At 51.4% G+C, this 24,818-nt stretch overlaps 2 protein-coding genes across 6 annotated transcripts in view; one reads left to right on the top strand and one right to left on the bottom strand.

Annotated features, from left to right (window-relative positions):
• Positions 1-355: 355 nt before the first annotated feature.
• MYBPH (myosin binding protein H) lies at positions 356-17,152 on the top strand. The gene is made up of 10 exons (XM_085304140.1): positions 356-812; positions 1,104-1,238; positions 3,102-3,269; positions 6,057-6,145; positions 7,674-7,869; positions 8,229-8,368; positions 8,538-8,697; positions 9,709-9,845; positions 10,289-10,475; positions 17,073-17,152. Exons 1-10 carry the CDS (start codon positions 554-556, stop codon positions 17,150-17,152), a joined length of 1,551 nt encoding a protein of 516 aa, XP_085160266.1. The 5' UTR covers positions 356-553.
• An 87-nt stretch (positions 17,153-17,239) lies between these two features.
• The window catches only part of LOC146596324 (adenosine receptor A1), a 28,364-nt gene continuing 20,785 nt past the window's right edge, over positions 17,240-24,818 (bottom strand). For all 5 annotated transcript variants that reach the window (XM_085304111.1, XM_085304112.1, XM_085304113.1 and 2 more), the window contains one exon: positions 17,240-18,191. In XM_085304111.1, coding sequence (XP_085160237.1) covers positions 17,558-18,191 — 634 coding nt within the window. In that variant the 3' untranslated portion in view covers positions 17,240-17,557. The remainder of the gene's footprint in view (positions 18,192-24,818) is intronic.

The following is a 24,818-nucleotide window of genomic DNA, read 5'->3' as shown; positions in this document are numbered from 1 at the left end:
TGGGAGGGCCAGGGAGCCCTTATTTAGAGGAGCTCATAGGGGTGTCGGTCCTGGGAAGAGAAGCTGTCAGCCATATCCCCAGAGAAAGGTGACCTGGCCAGGGACTGTCTTGTCCTGTGTGGGGTGTGGGGAGGGGAGGAGAGCAGGGGGGCAGAGACATATGCTCCATCCTCATGGGAGGGGGTAGGGGCATGCTGCTGAATGTGCAGGTCCTGGGTGGCTATTCCTGGCGGCCCCCGCCTGCGCAGGCAGATTGGTTTGCAGGGAGGTGACAAGTGCCAGCTGAAGCCTATAAAAATCTTCTAACTTCTGTCCTGGCTCAGTGACCTGTTTCCCCCCTCCCAGCACAGCCAGCCCGGAGCAGAGACCATTAGTCCACAGCAGAGACCCCAGATCTAGAGTAGAGACGCTTGGTCCGGAGCAGGGACCCCAGATTTGGAGTTGAGACCCCAGGTCCAGAGAAGAGATCATTAATCTTGACCAGGGACTCCTACCCAGAGTAGAGGTCCAAGAGAAGAAATACTCCCTTCCCCGGTCCCCAGACTTTGCAGAAATGACTGGCAAAACCACAGCTCCAGCTGCACACCCAGCTCCAGCAGCCCCAAAGGAAGAACCAACACCAGCCCCAGCTGCTGAACAGCCCCTGACCCCTGAGAACCTGCCTGCCATGGAGCAGTCCACAGCCCCCACAGATGAGCCAGCTCCCACCCCAACAGCAGAGGCAACTTCAGCCCCCGAAGAAGGTTCCCTGGCTCCCCTACCTGAACCCCAAGCCCCAGCTGCTAAACCTGAGCCTGAGAAGCCTAAAGCAGGTGAGAAGGGGGATAGAAATCAAAGTGGGGGGAGTCTTTAAGGCTGGGAGGGCATACTCAGGGGTATTGGGAGTAGGGAGGGTGAGAGTGGGATGCTGTTGTGGAGGAGAAAGATGCTGGGATGAAATTGGCAGAGAAATAATTGGAGTGGGATAGGGTTGGAGGTTTAGGGAGGAAGGGGTGACAAGGACCTGCAGAGGGCTGAAGACCAGCCCAGAGGTTCTGTGATTGCCCTCTGACAACCCTCTGACACCCTGGGAGCCTGCCCTCACTGCCATTGGTTTGTTACAGAGCCACCCAGCCCTCCYTTGTCCTTGGCTGTGGAAGAAGTGAGTGAAAATTCAGTTACACTGACCTGGAAAGCCCCGGAGCAGACTGGCCACTCGGGCCTGGATGGATACGTGGTGGAGTTCTGCAAAGATGGAAGTAGGCTTGGGCTTTCCTGCCTCGTAAGCATGAAGAGCTGATGTGTTACTGTGAAGGGCAGAGGACAGCCTCAGGGTGGTGATTCAAGACCTCAGGAGGAAGAAGATGCAGTTCTTCCATGTTTGCCTAAAAATAAACACAGAGGGGATGGGGATAACGGGGGAGGATGAGGGAGGCACTGCTAGGTAACACAAGAGCAACTGGCAGGCAGAAGTAGTGGGCAAACCCTGAGCTGTGGAGAAAGGGGCTCAAGACACCTGGAAGGAGGAGGGCTGTGGGTTGCTAGAGGATGGAAGTAGGYTGGTGGGTAACAGTAATTATCTGTGGCTCTTCAATGGCATTGCTTGTAGGTGGAATGACATAGGTGAATGAGACTTAATTTTTTGGGGGAACTCTTGTGAAGCCCAGCTTGGCTTTGGGTGAGAGAGACCCACTTTGTGCAGTTGCGGAAGAGGGATCTTCAAGGCGAAGCCTAGGGCTAGTGGGCTGGGTGTGTGGGTGCTGGATGACGTTGGAACAGTTTGAGAGACTGAAGTAGTTGGTAGGTCTTCAGAACGTGAACCATGACCCTTAGCTGTTTGCTTGTAGCAGGCATGATCGACACTTGCTTGGCCATGGGAGGCTTTCACCATGGGACTGGTGGGCTTGGGAAGTAACCACACCTGGACTCAATGCGTGAGGAGRCCACTGTTTGGGAATAGGAAAAATGCAGCCATTCCTAGAGGGAGCTGGCTGATAGCCACTCAGAGGTCACAGTTTTGGATGCTCTCYTAGCTTGCTTTGGGTTTGACTGGGTGACAAGAGAGTACTAATCATTCAGTGATGACCACATGGGCTCCATAGCTGCTGAATTTGGACTGCTGCAAATCTGACCCTGGCTGGCTAAAATTCAGTGAGAATTGTCTGTTGGTTTCCTTGGTTTGAGTAATGCAGGTGAGGAAGGGACAGAGGAGCTGGCGGGACTTGGTTCATCTCTCAGCATTTGACAGGAAAAACTTCAGGTTGGAAGTGTGAATAGTGGCCTAGCAAACCCGGCACCAATGAGTTGCTCTGGTTGGCTGCATGGGTCACCTAGTCCTGTGGTGCTGCGTTGTCCATTTTTTAGCTGAGAAAACCCTTAAAAGGCTCAGCGGGGGTTGCAAGACCTTGTTGTCTGACATAAGGGAGCTCCTGTGTCTTGGCTGTGGGGTGAATTTGAGACATCCCTTCCAACCAAAGGAAGCAGCTTGGGAGCTGCGGAGCATAGTGAACCCCAATGARTCTGGGTCAGCAGGAGGAGCAGGTTGGCTTGTTGAGTAATAAGACAACCTTTTGTGAACTCTAGAAATGCACTTGGATGGTCATTCTRGACTGTGAAGGCCATTCTGCAGACCTGCTGGTCTGACCCTTGCAAATCCTTTTTATAGACTGACTGGGGGGGAGTGGGGTGGAGAGACCAGCTTTGGTCTTATTTGCTAGTGAGTACAGGCTTGCTGGCAGCTAATGGTGGCTCTATGAGGCTTGTTTGTAGGTCTAATCCATTTTTTTACTTGCAAATAGCAAGTAGATTTTTTTACTTGCAAATGCTACTCAAAAGTAGTTGATGAATTTTTTAATGGACAAAAGTTCAGTATCTGCCAACGTCTGGCACCCTGCAGTCCTTGGCAGAGCTGGGTGGCTGGCCTCCAGGACAATGCAGGATCGCATTGAATCCCTGGTGGCCAGCCTCACTTCTAAAATGCCTTTTTCTGCTGGTGCCTTGAATCACTTCATCTTTGCAAGGAAGTAGTTCTGGATTTCACTCCTGTGACTTGATCCAACTTTATGGTATGTGTGTGTGACTAGCCGCGGTGTGCCTGAAGTGCTCTTTTGTTTTTGTTCTAGGTACAGACTGGATCACTGCGAACCAGGAGCCTTTTCTTTCCATGCGGTACACAATTCAGAACCTTAGCTCTGGAGAGAAGATCCGTGTCCGCGTGAAGGCAGTGAACGCCAGTGGAGCCAGTGTCCCAGCTACCTTGGAGCAGCCAGTTCTCATCAGAGAGATCCTCCGTAAGTAGTGCTCCMGCGATGCATGCTCCAGGCTGTGCCACTTGAACTCCCTTTCATTCTGCTCACTTGCATGTGACAATCCAGCCTTTGACTTCATCATTATTCTCAATAACTGGGTCCAGTTCCCTCAGGGTGGGGTGGAGCAGCTTCCTGACCTCAAGACTATACCTCTGTCTTTCAGATAGTGAGGCTTTAAGGGCAATGAGTTGCAATCAAAATGCTCTTAGACCTGAGGCCTGAGAGAGTAGACCCATGTTTTCCCCTATCACTGCAAGAATTCAGAAATAGTTGCATGCTCAGCACATTTCCTGTCCTCTCCTTGGGCATGCTTACATCTTTAACACACAGTCACACACATGTTAAGCGGTTGGGCCAGAGACAGCCACGTTTATTTAGATGAGGAAAGCTGAGCTGGTTGTTTAGAGCATGGGAACTTTAGTCACTCCGAACTCGCTAGTAAATACCTTGCTGCCATGCTTAGCAAGACTTTAATTCCTCCTCGGGTGCCGCAAGCATGCAGAGGCTGATGTATGATTGCAAGGCCGGTTTTCATTTATTCATCGGAAAATATAGACTTGTTTTTCTGTTCTGAGGAACTGTTAATGTGCAAGTTTTTCTATTACTCAAAGAGTGCAGCAGATTTCTCAGCTGCTTAAAAATAGTAGTAATATTGAAAATTATTCTAGGAACCATCAACTTTTGATAGAAAAAAAGACCTGGAGAAAGCTATCAGGGTCTGGAAAGGGGGCTCTGCAGGGTCCATCCTCGCATTCTGCTTGGAGATGAACCTGGCTAGTCTGTCTGCCTCCTTGTCCAAACTCCCACCCTGCCTAGTAGGGCTGAATCCTTTGGTGATTTAAGCAGAAACATCAGTGGAAGAGAGGTCTGTCTGGCAGCTAGTATCTCTCTCTTAGCCATGTTCATCTTCAGGTCTCAAAGGAATTGTTATTTTCATTGTGGGGCTGGGGAAAATGAGGCATGGGAAGACTGTGGTGAGATGCTAAATGCAGAGCTCAGGTCTCCCACTTACAGCTCAATGGAGCACTCGCTAAGCTGAGTGCACTGGCTGAGGGGGCGTAAAAATCAGGGACCTGAAAGACCCATGCAAAATTTGCTCCTGTTCCATGCTAAGCGATTGAGTTTTTTTGTTCTTTTTGTTTTTTTGTTTTACTCTTTTGCTAACTGAAACAGTTAATCAGCAAATTGCACTTGTCTAGTTTTGCATTTCACTTGAAATACATCCCTGCACATAATATCCGGTTTTGCTGAGAAACAAATTACCCCTCAGTGCTTTGCTAGCACCCCTCAGCCACCGCACTGGCGCTGATGTGCGTCAGGCACACACGTCTGTCCCTCTCTGCCCTATCTGTAACCTCCTGTTTTTCACGTTTTATTAAGAAGCACATCTTATACCTCCCAACAGATCATTTATACTTTTACAAGGGGAGCAGCAGGGATTTAAAATAGCAACAATATAGAAGGCAGACAGTGTGAGAACAGGTGTCACGAGAGAAGGCAAGTGGATTTGGGAGGTGGAGGGAGAGGAGAGAGGGAGAAAACACACATTCAGCACAGCAGTTAGATTTTTCAGGGAAATGGGCAGGAAAAACACCTTCCGGCATGTCGCAATGCTTCACCTGGGTCACTGACCTTGGGCAGCCCTCTCCAGCCAAGGAAGGCACGTGTGGGCAGGAACTGGGGGAAATACTCATGAATTAACATTCCTGCTTGGAGGCTAAGTTTCTCTGCTCCACTCAGACTGATAAGACCAAGTGTCTGCATCAATGTATGGATTCCTGGAGTGAATAGCAGTGTGCGTGGAGGAGAGACCATCTCAGCTGTTGGTGGGGCCATCTGGGACTGCTGGGCATCTCTCTGCCCTCCCCAGCCCACTGCTTACGTTTTACTCTCACAGCTGTTTCGGCATCACTCACTTCTGGTTTAATTCTGGCCGTCGCCCACCCCCCTCCTCATGCCATCCCTCCCCAGAGCTAAGCTCCGGCACGTTTAATCCAGGCAGAGACACACAGTTCTTTTATGAGGGACTCACGTAAACCCGATGCCTCCCCAGAAGGACCGCTAAGCAGCACAGAGCCGGTAGGGTTACACAGCTGCTATTTTCACCCCAGGAAGGAGAGACAAGCTCCATCAGCATTCTCTGGTGGTTTTTTTTGCTTATCTTTGTTATGTTCCCTTGGGGACATTAGCCCTCATTTTCCAGCCTGGGGCTTTCACAGCTCTGAGGAATCATGCACTACCTCAGCCTCTTGGCTGCCTTGACCACACAGCTAAGGAGGAGGCATAGTGAGTCTTGTACTTGATGGAAATTGGATTATGTGTCTTAGAAAAATCTGCTTTTTGAGTTGGGAGGAAATATTTCCCAACAGGGAGAGGCTATCCTTGGCTTCAGCACTATCAGGGCCATGCTCTAGTAGCGCTATTGTGATGCCTCTTCTGGTTAAGCCCRTGTGGGTCACTGTGGACTGGCTATAACAAAAGGAGTGACACCATCAGAGTGGTGTCATTGGGTTGATCTCAATGGACAAGGACAAATGGGGACATAATTTGGGGGTTCTGGCAAAGGAGAGGGCTGGAAAGGCTCTGGAGGGAAGCGCAGTCTTGGAGATGAGAGGGAAGAGGTGGCTGTGTTTCTGGGCTGGATGTTCTCATGGCCAAGCAGGAGTGTGCATGGGGTGGGTCTGCTTGTGTGGGATCTCTCAGGATGCAAGAGATTTCTGACAGCCGCATGATAATGGTGGCCCTGTGGCATGGCTTCTGCTCCCCCAGAGCTCCCGAGGATCCGTGTGCCCCGTCACCTGCGGCAGACTTACGTCAGGCATGTTGGGGATGCTGTGAACCTGATGATCCCTTTCCAGGTAGGTGGGCGATGGTCACCATAGAGGTGAGTGCTTGGGTGAGCATTTTGTGCCTGCTGCAGACGAGGGATGAGGGGACTGTGCCTGACCAGAGGCAGTGAGAGCAAAAGGGGCTACTTGCCCCCTGAGTATCCCTCTCTACCTCCTGGGCTGAGTGAGTTGGGAGGAATGTTCTGGGGGCTGCTGGCACCACAGTGCCTGGTGATGGACTGAACTGGGAGCCAGGACCAGTCTCTTTCACCCTCTKCTTTGCCTTTGATTCCCATCATGACAAGTCTCAGCTCCTCCATGCTTGATTTTGTAGGTGACTCTGGGGTGAGGGGGTTACTTTCCCCATATCTCCTATGAGGAAAGCACACTGGGGCACAGGCTGCGTCATCTGGGCCACTCCATTAGCCAAAGCAGGGTGGCCCCTGAATCTTCCCTTGTGTCTGTTGGTGAGCATAGGAGAGCATGTGCACCTCGCTGTGCCTCAGGARAGGTGGTGATCTTTCCTTGGGATTTAATCCCTCAGACTGTTTCACTGCAGGYTGATTTTTGCAGTGATTTTTCCAGCTAGTATGAGGTGCCTGGGGCCAGCTGTGGTCTGACTTCTCCTCTCCTCCCACCTCATGTGGGCTGGAGGGTGGCAGCCATGCAGGAACCGGGGTGTGAACCCCTCTCTTGTTCCTGCCCAGTGTCCATCTCTGCTCAGGCAGTGTCAATACTGGTGGTGTTGGCAATAGGAAAATCTCAAAAGAACTAAGACAAAGAACCAAATATTGCTGCAGTCTCAGCTGATGAGCCCTGCTCAGCTCACATTCCTCTGGCTCAGACTTGCAGTRTCTGGCTACATGCTACTGGACCCGGCAACAGGATGGTAGGGCTCCCCTCAGGGAGAGTAGCYGCATTTAGAGCAAGGCAGCCCCAGCTTCTGAATGATGGAGAGCGAGAGGCTGATGCTGGTGGTTCAAACTGGAGTTCATCTGTGTGGTTGATTTATTGCACATTCTCCTGAGAAGCCCCAAAGGTCCACAGCATCTGGAGTTGAACAGCTCCAGCTCTGAAACACCCAGGTGTAGAGTAGGAGGAAGGAAGCGCGAGGCAGAAAGCTGCCCCTATAACGAGGGATGCATCTATGCCATGTCTGACTGGCAGCTGGGAGGCAGCTCTGGCCATGCTCCAGGTGTGAATCAGCCCTGGACACTGAATACAAGCCCCTACTGCCARGCTTGAGTCTGGGCTCAGAGTCTAGGCAACGTGAGCTCAGGTCTGCAAAGCCCTGGGTAGGCAGAGGTAGGCTTGCTCTGGGGCAGCTTCAAGGACCAGTTCAAGAGTATAAGCCCTGGAGTCTGACAGCTTCCCTGCAGTGGGGCTAACAGGGATGAGCTGTAGTTTCTTCCCTGGGAACTGTGGAATGAGAACGACTCTACCATGCCACAGCTGTCTGGATAAAGTTTGGTGGCTCTGCTCACCCTTCCTTCCAGCAGCACTAGTTGAGATCATGCTCTCAAGCAACTCCTAACCTGCCTGCCCTGGGTTGTTCCAGGGAAAGCCACAACCCCAGGTTATCTGGACGAAGGATGGCCATCCCCTAGACACCAAGCGCATCAACATCCGCAATGGGGAGAAGGACACAATCTTTTTCATCCGTGAGGCACAGCGCAGTGACTCTGGCAAGTACCAACTCACCATCCGGATAAATGGAGCAGAGGACAAAGCCACCGTGGAGATCCAAGTGATTGGTAAGATGGGGAATGGGGCTCTGCAAGATCACTCCTGTTTGCCTACAGTGAGATGCCCTGGAGTCTCRTTTCTGCAGGCAGCCCCTGCCCTGGATGGGAAGGGACAGGGCCAGCAACAAGACAGGAGACTGTGGGRTTGCTCTTCCAGTGTGTGGAGGACTCCAGTGCCAATATGCTCTGGTTGCGGATGCAGGGTTTCTGCTAGCCCATGTACTTGTGCAGAACTCAGTCAGTTTCTTGTTCCTTGTGTGTTGCAATAGGACAAGAAGAGAGTAGAAGCAGRGTACAAGGGATGATTGAGGTGCAGAATTTTGGGGGAGAAAATTAGGATGTCACTTTGTGAGGATTTGCAATTGCAGAACCACCAGGCCCCCCTCAGAACCTGAAGCTGGTGGATGTGTGGGGCTTTAATGTGGCCCTGGAGTGGACTCCCCCAGCAGACAATGGGAACTCTGAGATCAAAGGCTACACAGTGCAGAAGTCGGACAAGAAGAGTGGGGTGAGTCTGGGCACTCCTGCAAACCACAGCACCCAAGTGCCCTGGTGCTGACAGAGCCTTGATAGGCTTTGCGGTGGGAAGGGGAGGCATGAGCTGCTGTTGTCTCCCCACCACCTTCTTCTTTCTTTGAACGGTTTGTCTTTCCTTACCACTCTCCCTTTCCTCCCAGAAATGGTTCACTGTGCTGGAGCGCTGCACTCGCACCAGCTGCACCATCTCTGACCTCATCATGGGCAATACCTATTCTTTCCGGGTGTTTGCAGAGAATGCCAGYGGACTGAGTGAGAAAGCAGCTGTCACCTCCAGCCAAGCACACATCAAAAAGACAAGTGAGGACAGGGCCCTGATTCTGGAAGGTGTTGTGGGAGGTGTCCTGTCCCCCTTTGAGCTGGTCAGGGGCTTCAAGGCCCTTGGCGTTTTCAGTGGTGATGCTGCCATGCTGGTCGCCATGATGAGCCCTGTGAGAATGAGGCAGTGCCTCCCTGGGGTGGAGGTATGGAAGTCCYCTGTCCTCCTTCTGCACCTCATTTCATCTTTAGGGAAGGCTGTTGCTGTGGTTGGACTCCTGGGAGGGGTCAGGACATGAACACCCTGGCCCCTAGCCCATGGACAAGTCAACCTCACTTGCAGGAGGACCCAAATGGGTCATGGGGTCCCTGCACCAAGTTTACTTGGGAGGCTGGGGGGCACAGTATGAGTCTGGCCTGGGCAGGGGAGATGCCCCAAGAGTGGRGTAGGAGGCAAGAATTCAGACCTAGACCATCTTCCCCCCTTTCTCCAGAGTGAGATTGAGGCAGGAGTAAGAAAGGGTGAGGAATGGACGAGCTTTGCCCTACCACTCAAGGCAAGTGGAGCAAGAGACCCTTGCAATCATCTATCTCAGAACCAGAGCTCTTCCCCTCTCTATTTCCACCCTGCTCCCTGGTAACGTAGTGAGTCAGAGATCTCAGCCACCCTCTAGAGCCTGCATCCAGCTCCTATTTCTGTCCACTRTATTTTGTGGGTGGAGTAGGAGATTGAGAGTGGTCTGATCTGGATGTCACCTGCTGCACAGAGCATGCATCACACAGCCGGTTTAGAGATGCACACGTTCCCTTGCAAGGACCCTGCACTGTCTCCACCAGCACTAACATGGCATGGTTTGATGAGAAGGTAGCTATAGACAGGGCTGGTGAGAGCTGAAGATGTGTGAAGCCTGGAGTCAGGCTAGGTGATGTCTGGCTTATTCTGAGAGGGAGCAAAGTATTTTGGGGTACCCTGGGCTGAGTTCCCCTGACCATGCAGATGCTCAGCCCAGGAGACCCAGCTCTGCTGCAGCCAGCTGTTGCCCCAATTTCTAGAAACTGTTTACCAGTCAGAGAAGATACCCCAGCGAGACATGATGGAGCCTCCAAAGTTCACCCAGCCCCTGACAGACCGAACCACTACCCGGGGCTACAGCACACACCTCTTCTGCTCTGTCCGGGGCTTCCCACAGGTTAGTAGCTGGATCTCTCCTCCATTAATGACATTGTCTGTGCATGTGGGGAGCCACTGGCTGGGTTTTGCAAAGTGGTTGGAGGTGCTGAGTGATGGCTGCTTGTGTCAGGTTAGGGTTTGATTGGGGTTAAAGGGTTGCAGCTGCCCTCTGACACAAACCAGRACAAGTCTGGTGGTGTTTGCACAGTGGAAGTGAGAGACTGGCTTCACTTCTAGCCATACGGTTTCCTTCTGCATTGGGAAAGAAGTGTGGGGCAGTGGTTAGAGCTCAGGGCCAGAAGATTTGTCTCTTCATGTTGCCCCTCGCTGTGGATCCTACTGCAGCCACCAGCTTCAGGCARGGCCTGGACAAAGCAAGGAATGACTTTGGGAGGTGGCTGTGTTTTGGGGCTTATTTCTCTGCCTGCATCAAAATGAACGAAAAGCCCTGCTGCCTTCCAGCCCAAAATCATCTGGATGAAAAATCAGATGGAAATACGGGAAGACCCCAAGTACATAGCAATGATTGAGCAGGGCGTCTGCTCCCTGGAAATCCGCAAGCCCAGCCCTTTTGACGGGGGTGTCTACACCTGCAAAGCTGTGAATCCCTTAGGGGAGGCCTCAGTAGACTGCAAACTTGATGTGAAAGGTAAGATGGACTAGGGAARTTGAGGAGCAGGTCCAGGATTCTCCCTGCTTGCCTTTCTCTGTTCTCCCTTTTACATGGTTTGTCCCTGTTTTATACTGAGAGTCCAGGTGATGGAAGAGTCTCAGCGCGCTGGAAAACCCTGCAGAGCTGGAGCTTTGTGCTTATTGGGTTTACGGTCTTGCAGCATGCCGTTGTGCTGAAATCCTCTTCCTCTCATTTATGGCCAAAAGATAGGGACAAAACCAGAAACTGCAGAGTTAGAGGATCAGAGATGCTGGTGGAGGCCAGGACAGTCATCTGCTCTTCACTGAATCCACCAGGACTCTGCTGTGCCTCAAGTCACCTGCAAGCCATGCGTATGGGGGTTCTGCCAAAACTACCCCAAAGCTAAGAGGTGCCTGCCCCATGACTTGAGAGGGACAGTCTGAGCACCTTGTCCATGATGGCAAGGAGACTGTCCAGAGCTGATCCGAGGGGCTGGATGWTGCAGGTGACTTGTGTCCCTTGCCTGGTTGGTGCTGGTGTGTATGGCATCTAGGGAAGATCCCACTGGGCTCTTTTATTTCAGGAGGTCCTGTCTTCTCTAGCAGCGTGTGGATGCCGTGTCCCTCACTGTCCCTGCCTGTTGTGTCAGGACAGCTGAARGACAGCCAAGGAAAGGTCCCAAGCCCTCACTACCCCACAGCATGACCAACAAGCACCACATCCATCAGTGGTGTGAACATCTGAATCTGTTTGTGAATGGATTTTTCTTGTGCAAACTATCTGTCAAACATGGACTGGGTCATATCCTCATCCCTCTCCCTCTCTTGAACAACTGGCAGCATCCTGGGTTGACCCTTTGGGGTTAATTTCTCCTTCACGTCCTCTCCACTTCCCATGTCCTTCCCCAGTTAGAGACAGGGATGCATTGATCCCCTTGCTGCAAAATATCTGTGTTTCCAGGACAAACTCCCCTCTGGTACACTGTGTATCTTCACTACAGCCCTGACGCTGTGGTGACRTGCTCAAGGGTGCTGGAAAGGATTTGTGCCTGGCTCCCCCAGGCCATCCTCAGTGTTTGGAAAGAGGAAGTGCCATGTGGAGACCCTGATCGAGTTCCCTCCTACAGGCATCCCACAGCTTTTCAGTGTTTCCCTCATACCATCTTCCTTAAGCTGGGAGTTGGGGATGCCATATTAAATGTTTCCAGGCAGAACTATCAATGGCAAAGAGCCATGACATGGTTGGGTGACTGAYTCGCTCCACCTACAGCTAAGTTGCCCTGATTTATGTTGTAGGGTCCTGCAGATCACACTTCCCTGCTTCAGCAGGGTATCCAGGCCAGTCCTGCATGGAGATGCCCTACTTGCTTTACTTATTCCTCAGACACCTCATYTGGGCCTTGCAGACCCATCTGAGGATGCAGGAGGTTGTATGCCCACCCGCACACACTGCAGCAATGTTTCTCAAGTCCTGGTGTTGTTGGACTTTTTTTTTATTACTTCTCCTCCTGTGGCTTCCTAGCGCACAGTTGCCCCAAGACACAGTCTGTCCTACTTTCTGTGCACGCAGGACTGTGATCCAGCTGGCGCCCAGCACCCTCAGTCCCTGCTGAAGCCACAGTGCTTTTCAGCAAGTTTTGGGGTCTGTATTTGGCTTTGCAACACCTGGTGCCAGGGCTTCCAGCTGGTGYGATGAGCAATGACCCAGCCAGCCCTGGCCATGCTGCCCTGCAGGCAGGGACAAAAGTGCAGCCATGCGGACAGCATGACAAAGTCAGTAAGGGCAGCTTGTTGTTTCACTGGGGAYACAATGCTCTTGGGAATTGCCCAGGCTGAGGTTCAGGCTGGGACTGGGAGGTCTTGGAGACAAACTGGCCAGGAGCAGGCAGCGAGGACAGTGTACACGGTCACTCGGAGCATGTGTGCGTGGAGGTGGTGTCTGTAGGTGCGTGTTGGTCTGTGCGCATGAACAGGTTTGTCATGTTCTGGCTCACTTTTAAAAGGGGAGAGAGGTGAGGGGAGTTCAAGGGTTTATCATCTGCTGTGCTTTCCCACAGTGCCCCAATGAGGATAATTCAGAGAGTGAGATGAAGAGTAAGGTAGGTCTGGTTTGTAGCTGTGGGATGGAGGGAGGATGGATTAGTCCATCAGGGATGGAGTACATTGAGTGTCCTGGATTAGGCCTTGTCAGCTGCTGATAGGCCCAGCCAAGGGCTGCCTTGACCAACAGCTGGAGATGTACTGGTTGGGTSAGATGCTGCAGGGCTTCAGACAAACCTGCCCCTTTACAAGATGAAGGGAGGGTAGTAAGTGTGGGCAGGAGAAGGAGGAGATATATGTGGAGACTGGTGGGTCTGGCAGGCACCTGGGCAGTAGTGTTGCAGTGGGGCAGAGCCTGGGGTTTGTAGATGGGGCTGGAGACATAGGGTACCAGGGACTGATGGGGGCAAGTACTGGAAYTGGGAGCAGGTAAAAAGGAGCGCAGGGTGGGTCTGCTGGAAAAATAGAGCTAAAGGCCGAACCTAAACTTTCTGGGGTGGGAGAAGACAGAGGAGCTGGACTAGGCTTTTCTTGTATTGGAGACATGGCTGGGACCAGATGTCCCCTCTGATCCCAGACCACCAGTCTCCTGGCCCATRTGTGGCAGTGGTGTGCTTGTTGGTACTCAAGTCTTGTTCCTTTYTGCTGTAGGTGGATGCTGCAGCTCACAGCCCAGCCACCATCTGGTATTGTAGCACGAGGTGATGCTCCCAGTCATGGCCTCCGTGGCCTGTGGGTCTTGCCCCTCCCTGGCAGTGCTCCCAGGTGGCTCATGTGCCCACCCTGCCATGACACAGTCCTCTCTGGATGTGTCCTTAGCTGTGACAATAAATCTGTTTGAGGAGATGCTGGTCCTCATCAAAAACACTATGTCCTGTCTGTTGTGGTGTCAGCATGTGGGTGGCTGGAATGGGGCAGGAGGACAGCTGCTGGGAGTGCTGTAGGTTTGTGATAGCATCCCATTGAAGCATGGGTGGATGGGACATTTTTCAGGCTGGGGAAGAAAGACCTTACTTTGAAAAATGCCTATGAAGATGGCTGGGCTGCCTCTGGCTAAACTACAGGTAGTTCAGCCAGGAGGAGGAAGAGGAAAATTTTCCTGCTGGAGCCATGGAATGATCCTGGGTGAGGGGAAAAAATCAACATCAAAAATGTCTCACATTGATGCTCCTCCATCAAAGCAGAATATCTTCATCCCCATCACGATGAAAGGGGAAATAACAGTCCAGCGACTCATCACTACCCTGGCACTAGCAACTCCTTCCCCACAGCAAGAGATAGCTGGAGCAGGACATTCCAATTCATTATCTGCAGGGGCAATTGGCCCTGTTATCTATCAATAGCTCAGATGAAGAAAGGAAGCCTCATTTCTTACAGCTCTGAGACAGTCCAGGTCAGATGCTGTTTATTAACAGAAAGCCCAGACAGATCCATCAGGTTGACTAAATACACTGTTAACCAGGGTCATGCATCGTGATTTAGCTCCTCCATCAGCACAATTGTCCTTCTCGGGCTGAAGGACTGGCATGTTGATGAAGGCAAGAGCTCTCGTAGCTACCTGCCAGCCCTGCCATCGGGCTGCATCCCTCAGCCTGAGTGAAAAGGCTGCCTGCCCTGAGATAGCCATCTCCTAGCTATCCTGGTGCATCCTAGGTCCTGGCAGCAAACCCACACACGTGTGTATCCAGCCAAAGTCCCCTCCTGGCTCACACATCTGGCACTGCCAGCTCTGAGTCCACCACCCTCATGCCCTGGGAGAGCAAAGCCAGACAGTGCCAAGGGTCAAAATAACCATCTCTTCCRTGCAGCTTCTCTCCAATAGCTCTGCAGTGGGGAACCTCCTCTCTGACTCTGTCTTCCCCAGATCACCCACTTCTGGTCCCCAACAGCCAGGCCAAGTTGAAGCCCTGTGTAGCGTCACCCGTGTCCAGCCAGAGCAACCTGTCTCACGGTTTCCCCTAGTCACTTAGTGCAGTCTCAGCACTGCCTGCACTAGATATTGTTTCCACCAACAGAGGGCATTGTCATATTAATTTTTTGTCCTGGCTGATGGTCAGGCTGGCTTTTTGATCTGGTTTGGGTTAGTGATGCTGCCTGGGTCCAGGATTGTGGTCCAGCCGCCCAGGCAGTGGACCAGGCAACCACATACGGCAGTGTGAGAGCTGGCATCCTCCAACATGTTCACACACAACATTGGATACTAACAAGGCTGTYCTGGCTCCCTTGACATCCTCAGCATCTTGGATCATGACTTTGGCCAGCTGGACCCTCGGAGGAACAGGGGCTGTAAGCTGGTTGTGTTAGCAGGGGGTTTACAGCCCCACCAGACTGGTGGGAGAAGCAGCATTTCCAGGACTGTGCAGTGCTGCATGCTGTGCCCTTTGCTTGTTACAAACAGGCTGTGCCCAGATGTTTGTTACACTCCTACAGGGTGAAGAGTGTATTTGTAACCCCACAGGGGCCTGGGGAGGGGAGTAGTATCCACATATAGTGAGCTCTCCCCGGGAAAGGGCCAGAGGGCACCGAGCGGAAAAATCCACTATTTTTTTTTTCTGAAAGCAATCATCTAAATGCCTTTTAATTTACGAGCATCCCAGTCCTTATGATTCTGGGTACCTTAGCAAGTAGCAGGCAAAGACGACAGTTCCAGGAAAGCAGCTTCCTGCAAAAAGGAGAAGCGAGTGGGAATCAGACCTGCACTGGTAAACAGCAGTCCTAACCCATGACCAAGCTACAGCCGCATGAAGGGACCAGGCATACAGGGTGTGTGTGTGTGTGTGTGTGCGTGTGTGTGTGTGTATGTGTGTGTGTGTGTGCGCGCGCGGAGTTCTCTCTGCATTAGCCCAGGGTTGAAGGCTTAGACAGAGCAACATATGGGCAGCGCTCAGACTTCTCAGAGGACATCTCCCTTTTGGTGGGTGGTGGTGATCACGCCAGGAGTGTTAGAGAGGCTGCCGGCTCTCTATGTGCTGCCCAGGAAGGGCTGCAAAYGGCTAGGGTGTACTGGGAGGCCATACGGGATGGTCAATGTGAGCTTCTGTGGTGAAGCAGCCCCTGCCCATGAGGAACTCACCTCTAGCACAGCCAGGGGTGGTGGGAGCCACTGAACTGGGGGGCTGTGGGCTTCCTCTGCACCAAGCTTTTGGGCTCTTGTGAGCTACAGCCTGCTCAGACATTGGATGAATGTGTCCAGGACCAGGCCAGCTGCCCCCCAGGACTTCCCTACGATGGGGACAGGCAGCCCACCTTCATGCCCTCCTGCCATGCAGGTCCCTGGGAGCCACATCCCCCCTGCATGTGTGTGTTAGTGCATGCTCCACCTCGAACATCCTTGGGCACTACTGATACAGGTTTTCCAGTCCTTCAGCTGAGGRAAATCAGGAAGGTGGTCAAGGCCCCTCCTTCATGCTGAGGCCCAAGAAAGGATTTGCTCCTCTCCTCACCATCACTGTTCTTCTGCAAGCCTCCTTGCTCCACTCCAATGCGTTTTGCCCAGAGTTGTCTGAGTCTGGATAGCCTGGAGCTGTACAGATATTGTATATTGATATCCCAGATGAATGAGGGAGATTGAGCCCAACCATCTTCTCTCTCATTGTTCTTTCCGCCCTCTTTTGCTGCCCTCCTGTTACTCTCACTGAAATGTAACCAGCTGCAGCTCCCCCCATACTGAACAGGGCTGGCAGCCTGGGTGAGTGAAGGGGGCACCCAACAGACCTGTCTCCCCCACCATATGTACACTGCTTTTCTTTGCATAGCCTACTAAAGAGCCGCCCATAAATCTCACCCATCCAAGCTCCTTTTCCTCTCTGCAGCCCCTCCCAGCCACTGCAGGAACCTGCTGCAGTCACTTGGTCCTTCAGTGACGTCCAAGGGGCATGACCCTCCCGTGGGAGAAAAAGGGTCATACGAAGTGTGTTTCCAATGGGAGGCTAGTGAATAAGGGATACTGATAAGAAAGGAATCCTGATTAACTCAAATTAATTCTTCCCACCACCTAGTCAGCCCTGGAATTAAATCCTGCCGTAAAGCCAAGTCTGGCAGWGCTGTTCTGAGCATCATCCAGAGATCCTACCTCCCTCCAGTGCAGGATGAGTTGAGAAGGCCCATTTGGATAAGAATAGGGAGAAAAGACTTGAAGCTATCTAGAATAAAAAGAGAAAGAGGGCACACAGAGGGGACATAGCCCTCTGGGTGCTGCTCTCAGGGTGACAAGGTACTGCTGGAGTCTGTGGTGAGATGTATCGGGTGAACAAAGGGTGCTTCTTGCTGAGTGTGCTCTGGGGCTATGTTGAGGGTTTCAGTTTCCCACTTTGGTAGCTTTGCAAGTCAGGGATGAACTTTTTTATTTTTTATTTATTTATTTTTTTTTAGTGGGGGGAAATGCTGGGGTCCTCACTCTGCAGTGGGTGCTGGCATTGACAGGGGATGCTTTTTCCTGATCCCCTTTCAGGTCTGATGTCCCAGCCTGGCTCAGTTCTCTCTGGCTATGCAGAGACAGGGGTGCTTTTGAAACCTCCATCAGCCTCTGAGCTGGCAAAATCTCATTAACCAGGGCTTCTCTTGCTCTTGGCAGCTTCGCTCCCACCAGTGTGTCCCCCTCCACTGATACCTAAGTACTTCCATGGGCCTGGGGATGTGGTGGCCAGAGGATGAAGTATCCCTCAGCGATGCCCCCAGCATCACCAACCACCATGATCCAGGGAGGCAAAGATCGCCATCAACAGCAGAGGACCTTCTGGGTGGTTTTCATCATTTTGCTTTATTTGCATTAAGATAAACCGCGCCTTTGTCTGTACAATTTCTTCTTAAATATTTGGCAACCTTTAAAAAAAACAACAAAAAAGTAAGGAACAGTGCAGGCTACAATATCAAAACAGTACGATGCTTGTGAATAAATAACTCCCTAGAATAGCTTGGGGATGTAGCTGTTCAGATTGCACAGGGTTGGCAAACCCAACTGTCTGGGGTCCTCGCCCCTTCCCCTGATGGCAGGAACAACAGTAAAATGAGAACCTGGCTGGGCATGGAGAACTTCATCTCTCTGCTCTCTCCTAGCCCCTAGTTGCCTGGTTCGGCAGTGGTGTTGTTGATGTTTTTGTTGGTTTTGCAGCAGAAATACTGGTTCCAGATTTGCAGGAAGGCTGTCCGGAACTTTTTGATTCTGAAGGCGTAAACGATGGGGTTCATGGCCGAGTTGCCATGGGTGAGGAAGATGGCGATGTAGGTGAGAATGTGCGGTGTCTCACAGGATGGGCAGAACAAGGTGATGCAATTGAGGACGTGCAGAGGGAGCCAGCTCAGAGCAAAGAGGAACAGGACGAGCGCTAAGGACTTTGCAATCTTCAGCTCCTTCCCGTAATACTTCTGTGGATCAGTGGAGTTGGAGGAGACCTTCTTGTTGAGCTGCTTGCGGATGAGGTTGAAGACCTCTAGGTAGATGAGTAGCATCAGCAACAGGGGMGGCAGGACCCAGACAAAGAAGTTGAAGTACACCATGTACTCCATGCTGATGACGGTCTCAAACTGACACTTGATGACAAACTCTGTGTGGCTGGCATTCAGCTCCTGAGTCCTCCGCATCTTGTTCAGGTTGTTCCAGCCAAACATAGGGGTAAGTCCCACCAGAAAGGAGACAATCCAACAGCAAGCAATAGCCACCGCTGCCCGTCGGGGTGTCACCACACTTTTATATCTGTGGAAGAGATAGTGATCGTAGAGAAGAATTAAACACTAGCCTGATCCTTTGCCCAGGTTTAAGACTGCTTCACTTGGGGTGCCAGTGTCCATACTGAGATTGCACAGTGCTCTTCCTTCCCCTCCTYGGAATTTTTTAACCACTCATCTGGATAAAGATATTAACATCATGGTTTCTCTGCATGTGCCCTGGGGAAGCCCTTCCCTGTCTGTACAGGGTCTGTACCCTGTAGTGTACACCCCACCTCCTCCAGCCCCAGTGACTGGAAGAGACCTCAGGGGTAATCCTGGAGCTCTTGGGGTTGATTCAAAGCCAGAAAATGCATTAGCAGTCTGAATTAGGGGTGGGGGGGCTCTATGTATTCAAAAAGCATGATCAAAAGTGACCCTAATACCTAGAGGGGCTTCATGTCTCTGGCAGCCCRTGTTACATCTGAATACCCCACACAGCAGTGCCTGATCCCCCCCCACACACACACCATCCCCCTGCGTTGGCCCTGCGGGGACCCTGCTGCAGCTAATTCCTGCTGCACCGGTGGAGGAAATCGCTAGCAGAAGCTTCCTCTGGGACCTCCTGGGCCGGAGGAAGGATTGTCGGTGCTAATGGACCCCTGGGGAAGCTTCTGGGCACAGCCTGTTTCATTTCCTAATGTGCTGGGCTGACTGACAAAACCCTCTTTCCTAATGGGATGGTGCCAAGGGATGGAGGGAAGAGGAGAGCCGTGCTCTGGCTTGGCTCTGCCCGCTCCTCGTGCCACCAGGGAGCACACTGGGGCTGTGTCCATCTCTTCAGATCTTTACAAGCGGGAAGTGAAACCCACTAGACTGATTTTCCCCTTGGCCCTCAGATGAAAGCTTCTCCTTGGAGGCTGAGAAGATTCACAGTGCAAGAGTTATTGCTTTCCACTGAAGGGGATTGAACAAAGAATGTTTGCTGAGTTTTTGAGCAAAGCTGGTGTTAACCTGGTCACGGGGACTGTATGGAGGTGCTGGAAAGCCTGGATCCCTTTCCCAGTGCTCAGGCCTACCTGGTGCATACCTGCAACCCTAAACTGTGGTATAAAGAGGAAGCATTTCAGAACTTTTTAATACACCAGCCCTACAGCAAAGAACTCACATCCTTCTTCCCTCCTTGAAGATCCCTTCTCAAGTTCCAGCTCATAGGTAAATTGTCAGGGTGAGAGCACAGAGGGACATAGGATGGAGCAGGAACATTGGTCCCTAAGAGTCTGGAGGTCAGGAGCCACCAGGCCCTGATGGTTTTCCCAAGTGAAAYCCCTCTGGTCTGGGAAGCAATTTCCAGAATCCCAGAGGCAGCCAGGTCCCATGGGAAGGACGTGGCATTGTGGATTGCTGTTTCGTCTGCGAGCTAAAGCTGGAGCCARAGGGTGATTTATTCCTTGTGGGGAGGAGAAAGGGCAGGAGACCCTGAGAAAGGCAAAGGGCAAGAGGAGAACATGGGCAGAGGAAGGCCAAGAGGGGTGGGAGGTTGGTCAGGGAGCACCAGAACTGTGGACTGAGCAAAGAGAACGAGGTGTCCCACAGGAGCACTGGTGGCAGAGGGGTACAGGAGGCCCTCCTGGGGCTGTGCATTAACCTGTGCATTCCAYGTCACCGATAACAGAGGATGAAGGCCTTCAGGAGAGGTGCTGTGCCTTTCCATCCATAACCCCTGCTCCCACTCTGCCAGGCTCAGGCAGCTGGGGGAGACTAAAGATACCAGCATCAACCCCCTCCCTAGCTCCTTCTCTTTAAGCCCTTCTCATCACCCTGCAAGCTAAGGCTGTGTCCCCACAAGGTATCCCCCAGTTCGCAGGAGTCCTCTAATTTTACTGAATGTGCCCCAATCCCAGGTGCTCAGCTGGTGCTGCAGCACTGTGCAACAGCAGTCGGATGAGACAAGGATGCTGAGCAGCAGTCGTGCCACTGTAGTCCCCAAACCCATTCCTTAGGCTTGCAGCCAGGCCCCCGCAGGCACAGCGTGGCACTCACCCCTTCTCCTCCTCCCTGGATGCCTGCATTTGAAGCACACACTCGCCACTGCTGCAGTAGGGAGCACAGGGGATGGAATGATTGCTGGGACCCTGCTGTTAGCCATGAACCAGAGCCAAATCAGAGCACACAGCATTCACACTTGCAGCCAGAGGAGGGGATGAAGGAACTGCTGCAGGGGACCCAACCCTGGTGATCCTGCCCCCCCCCCCTGCAGCTCCAGAACATTGTGTGTAGTTGCAGATGGTTATCAGATCAGCTGTGGAGGTCGCAGAGCCCTCAGGTCTCAGGACGCATGTGAGGCAGCATGGTCCAGAGGCTGTAACACACATAGCAGGCCAACCGCCCCACACCCTGCCGGCTGCACATGCATTTCCCACTTCGCTGCACATGCATCTCACCTCCTTGCTGCATGTCCATCTCTTGCCACACTGCACATTCATTCCCTCCTTAAGGCACATCCATCCTCCACCACTCCGCATATCCGTAGTCTCCTTGCTGCACATCCATCCCCTTGCCCACTGCACATCCCTGGCCTGACACAAATACAACACCCTGAGCGTCTGGTCCTGGCTCACTCTCCTCTTCTCTTTGCTTCGCACCCTGAGGTTTAACCAGGGCACTGCAGAACCAGTCAGTGGCTGAGACATAAGCAAAGCCTGTCCGAGTGTCTCCATCTATGTGTGCCCACATCATCATGGTCACAGGAGCCATGGCTGAACCTGAAGAAGTATGTGGAAATCAGTAGCATTTGGAACTATAGGAATTTTGTTCCCTCTCCTCCTTTGAGCAAGAAGTGAAGAGCAGTGAAGCTTACCAGTTGCATCATCTGGCAGGTAATGGCACTGCCCCAGGGCCGGTGGGTGCCTGCTTCCTCCCACCTCTCCCTGACAGATTTGCATAGTGAACCAGCAGGAATTTGGGCTAAAACTCGATAATTGAAAAAAAAAAAAAACCCACGATAAAAGCTGTAAAATGACTCTGAATTCCTTCTCCTTCCACCCCTCAGGGTTTGGTCATACAGTTCCCATGGGGATCAGCTACTCTGAAGGCCACAAACCTTACTTAAAAGGAATGAAATGTGAGATCCCACCTGTAGCCCAACACTATTGCATAGAGTGTTTGGTAGCGAAGCAAATAGCAGAAGGGCTTGAGAGTGCCCTTGCTGCTCCCACTTTTCAGCCTTGGATGTGCTAGAAAGAAAAAAAAATCTTTCTCATTTACCTCATTTTGCATTAATATGATACGACTGGAGTTTGGGATGGGTCTGGGAGGCAAAAACATTAGAAAATGTTGATAATGGCTTACAATTAATAAATAATCATATTATTATTATCATCATCACTATCATCATTGCATTTTTATTACTACTATTATTTTTTTATCAGCTGTGACTAAAACATCAACAATAATGGTCACCACCATCATCATAAAATTTGGATTTGTTTCGTTCATCTGCAGTATTTCAAGCCTAGCCCTAATTTCCAGTTTTTCCTCCAGCCTTCCCTCTCTCTGCCGGCTGTCTTCATGCTGTCCCTTCCCCATGGAGATGGTCATCACCTCATCACCCCAAGCCTCCTGGACAACCTGCCAAGGCTTTTTTTTTTTTTTCCCTAGTGAACATCCATCTTCATTGACACTGTGGTGAATTGGTATGGGCAGGAGTTTTGGTTTGTTGTGGAACCAGGATGTCTTTGAGGGCTTAGAAAACATTACGAAGAGTCAAGATATCCATTATTGATAGAGTGCTGTTTGCATCCCCAGAGGAAGCACAAGAAGTTACAGCTGGAGGCAGAGGCGGACAAACCGGCCCCAGGAGTCACACGGAGCTAATGGATAGGGGAATGGAGAGTTGGAACAGGCAGCTCCAGAGAGAGATGGTTACTTGTAACAGTATGTGCCAAGAGATGCTTTAGTCACACCCAGCTTCTTGGGCTGAGGATGAAGTCCCTGGGAAAGATGCTGCAGCTCTTCTTCTCCAGGATATTGTAAAATGCTCCCCTGGCCCTTACCCTGAGGACATTCTCCTACGTATTCTTTCCCTATGCTCATCATTCCCAGACTAGATTCACCTTCTTTCTTACACTGGTCACCAGACCACCAGGTCTTGGTGTAGCTGGACTTTGTCATCCCTCTCCACCTCAGCCAAGGGAGTGTGCTCAGCCCAGTGCATGCTGTTTAGATGCTTGGCCCCCAAGAGAGAGCGGAGGGTCCATTTCCCAGGTCTCTTATCCACAACATAGAGTTGGTCCAACTTCACAGTCAGGAAATATATCCTATTAGTTTGGTTAAAAAAACTTGATTTTAAGGCTGATTTGAATTTAAAAAGTTTTTAGCATTCCTTTGAATGCTGTTTTTTCTCTAGAAAATACTTGCAATTGTCCAGTCAGCCCAAAGATGTGGCTTCACTGATCCTTGCTCTGGTAGAGTTTATTTCAGTGCAATTCCTTGGAAATTAATTTACTAATGAAGGCAGGCCCTCACTAATGAAATGAAGCTGGAGCCAACATGGTAGGAGGAAAGGAGGCCAAGCTGACATGAAGCTCATCTGCATTATAAACACAAGGAAAAGCAGCCAGAACATGTTCTGATCTAATTGAAAATCTCTAGACAAAAGCACTTTGATCTCAGAGGGTTTAGGTTTCTGGTACTTTTTCCTGGCTGTATCTTTTCTTCAGMTCTTTCAGTGTCCTGGAGGCCATGAGATGGGAAAACTCAGATGTTGGAGCTTGAAGCTGCTGAGAAGTGTGAAGCAGCATCCATTTCCTGAGAGGGGGAGTCTCAGCTGTGGTTCACGACTGGGACATGGCAGACCCAGGGCACTCGGAGAAGGAGGGAAGCACAGCAGAGGTGACATTGCATGCCAGAGGGACCTTGATCACAGCTTTTTTCAGTTCTAACTCTAGACTTGAAGAATGCATTTCTTTTGCAGCCTCTTGCCCATGACTGTTTCCCCAAATTCTTCTTCCCTTGAGATCTCTTTTGGGTTTAATATAGGTTAAAACCCTTAATATCAGAACCTTTCAACTTATCAAGAGTTTGAAGGTTTATTAAAATGTCTAGAGAGATCTGTTAGCATTGACCCAAATGTCTTAGCACCCATATCCCCCTTGCACTGTCTGTATGCATCTTGTATTTGTTCAGGCTGGGACTGTCTCCTTGCTGACTTTATGCCTCCCCAGTGTTTTGGGGCTGGGACCATAATTCCAGCTTGTAGATGTTGCTGAAGGTTTGCAAGGGGGGGMTGGAAAGCCACCCTGGTTGGCCGGGAGCTTCCCCTTGTCCCCATGGAGGGCTCAGCTGTGCTCTGAATGGGAGCGCGCAGCCCGAGCTGTTCCACCCTTYGGGGCTGCCCAGTTACCTCTCTCTCAGAGCCCATGCCTGTGAGGGTCTCCATGTATCAGTACTCCCCTTTGGATCCTCAGCCTCCATCTTTGCAGCTCTTTAGGGCCAAACACGAACCATGTGAGCCTTCATGCTCTCGACAATATCCATTCATTGATTAACACTAGCAGGGGGTCCACGTTGTCTGCAAAAGCTCTTGGGACCATCGAATGAGAYATAACACATTCTCCCTCCCACCACAGAGGAGCTTTGCACCTTCTTGCATCACCCCTGCAATGTTCACAACTGTGATGGGGGTGACAGGCGGGAATAAAACAGCCATGGAGGTAATGTGAGAAAACAGCTCCCAGGCAGAGGAGTGCAGACACTTTTTCAGCATGTTGCTCTCATGATCACATCACTTCTGTTTTTCCACCATAGTCTGCCTCTCTGAAAAAACAGGATATTGTGACAGCTAGTGGGCATGTAGATGGTGATCCTTGCCTTGGGAAGGGATGGATGTCAGCCAACATCTGTCAAACCTGGCAGCTAGATGGAGCTCTCCATGGCAGCCCATTCGCACAAATACTTTGAAAATGATGCCCTGGAGGAAGGAGACAGACCTTACCAGCATCTCCTTTGGGATGCACGGGAGATAGCCCTGATCCCTAAATCTCAGACTTGTTCCTTGTCAGATGCTGGCTGGACCAGTCTAAGCAGATGACCTAAACGTACTGCGAGACTGGTGCAAAGCCTATGGAGACTTTTTCTGGTGAGCTAGGAGAGGATGGCCTTCTGCAGTGGAGACATAAATACTAGTGGATGACAAAGCCCCTGTTCTGCCTCAAAATGGCCCCCTCAGAAGCCTCCATTGGCACAGGATTTATTTGTCAACCCAGGGTCAATATCCTGCCACAGAGATGCTCCCTAGTGCTCCAAAGGGCCAGGGAGGACCCTAGGTTCCTTCCTAACACCTCCAGTTGCCTGGTCTGTGAGACTGCTTGTGAAGGGTGAAATTCAAGATGTGCCAGCAGGGCTCTGGGACAAGAAGGGTTAGGGAGACATGATCGGAGATGATGGGCCAGTGTTTGGTAGATCAGGCAAGGTAGCCTGCCCGTAGTCCTGGCCTCAGATTCCTTCCATAACCTTGAAGAAGTGGCTTAAAGGGACCTGAGGAAGAAAATCCCCACTTGGCTCTGTGCCCATGTTTTCTTACTCAGGGTGAGAGAGAACTGAGCTGGGGGTTAGGGGGGCTTAAGCAAACACAACTTTGCTTTTTCTGCAAGTCACACTTTCTGCAAGATTGTAA

This window comes from Rhea americana, unplaced genomic scaffold (assembly GCF_003343005.1).
Source record: "Rhea americana isolate MKP2758 unplaced genomic scaffold, rheAme1 scaffold_203, whole genome shotgun sequence".
Lineage (NCBI taxonomy): Eukaryota > Metazoa > Chordata > Aves > Rheiformes > Rheidae > Rhea > Rhea americana.
Note: the sequence above shows the minus strand (reverse complement) of the source record. Positions and strands in the feature narration are given on the sequence as shown.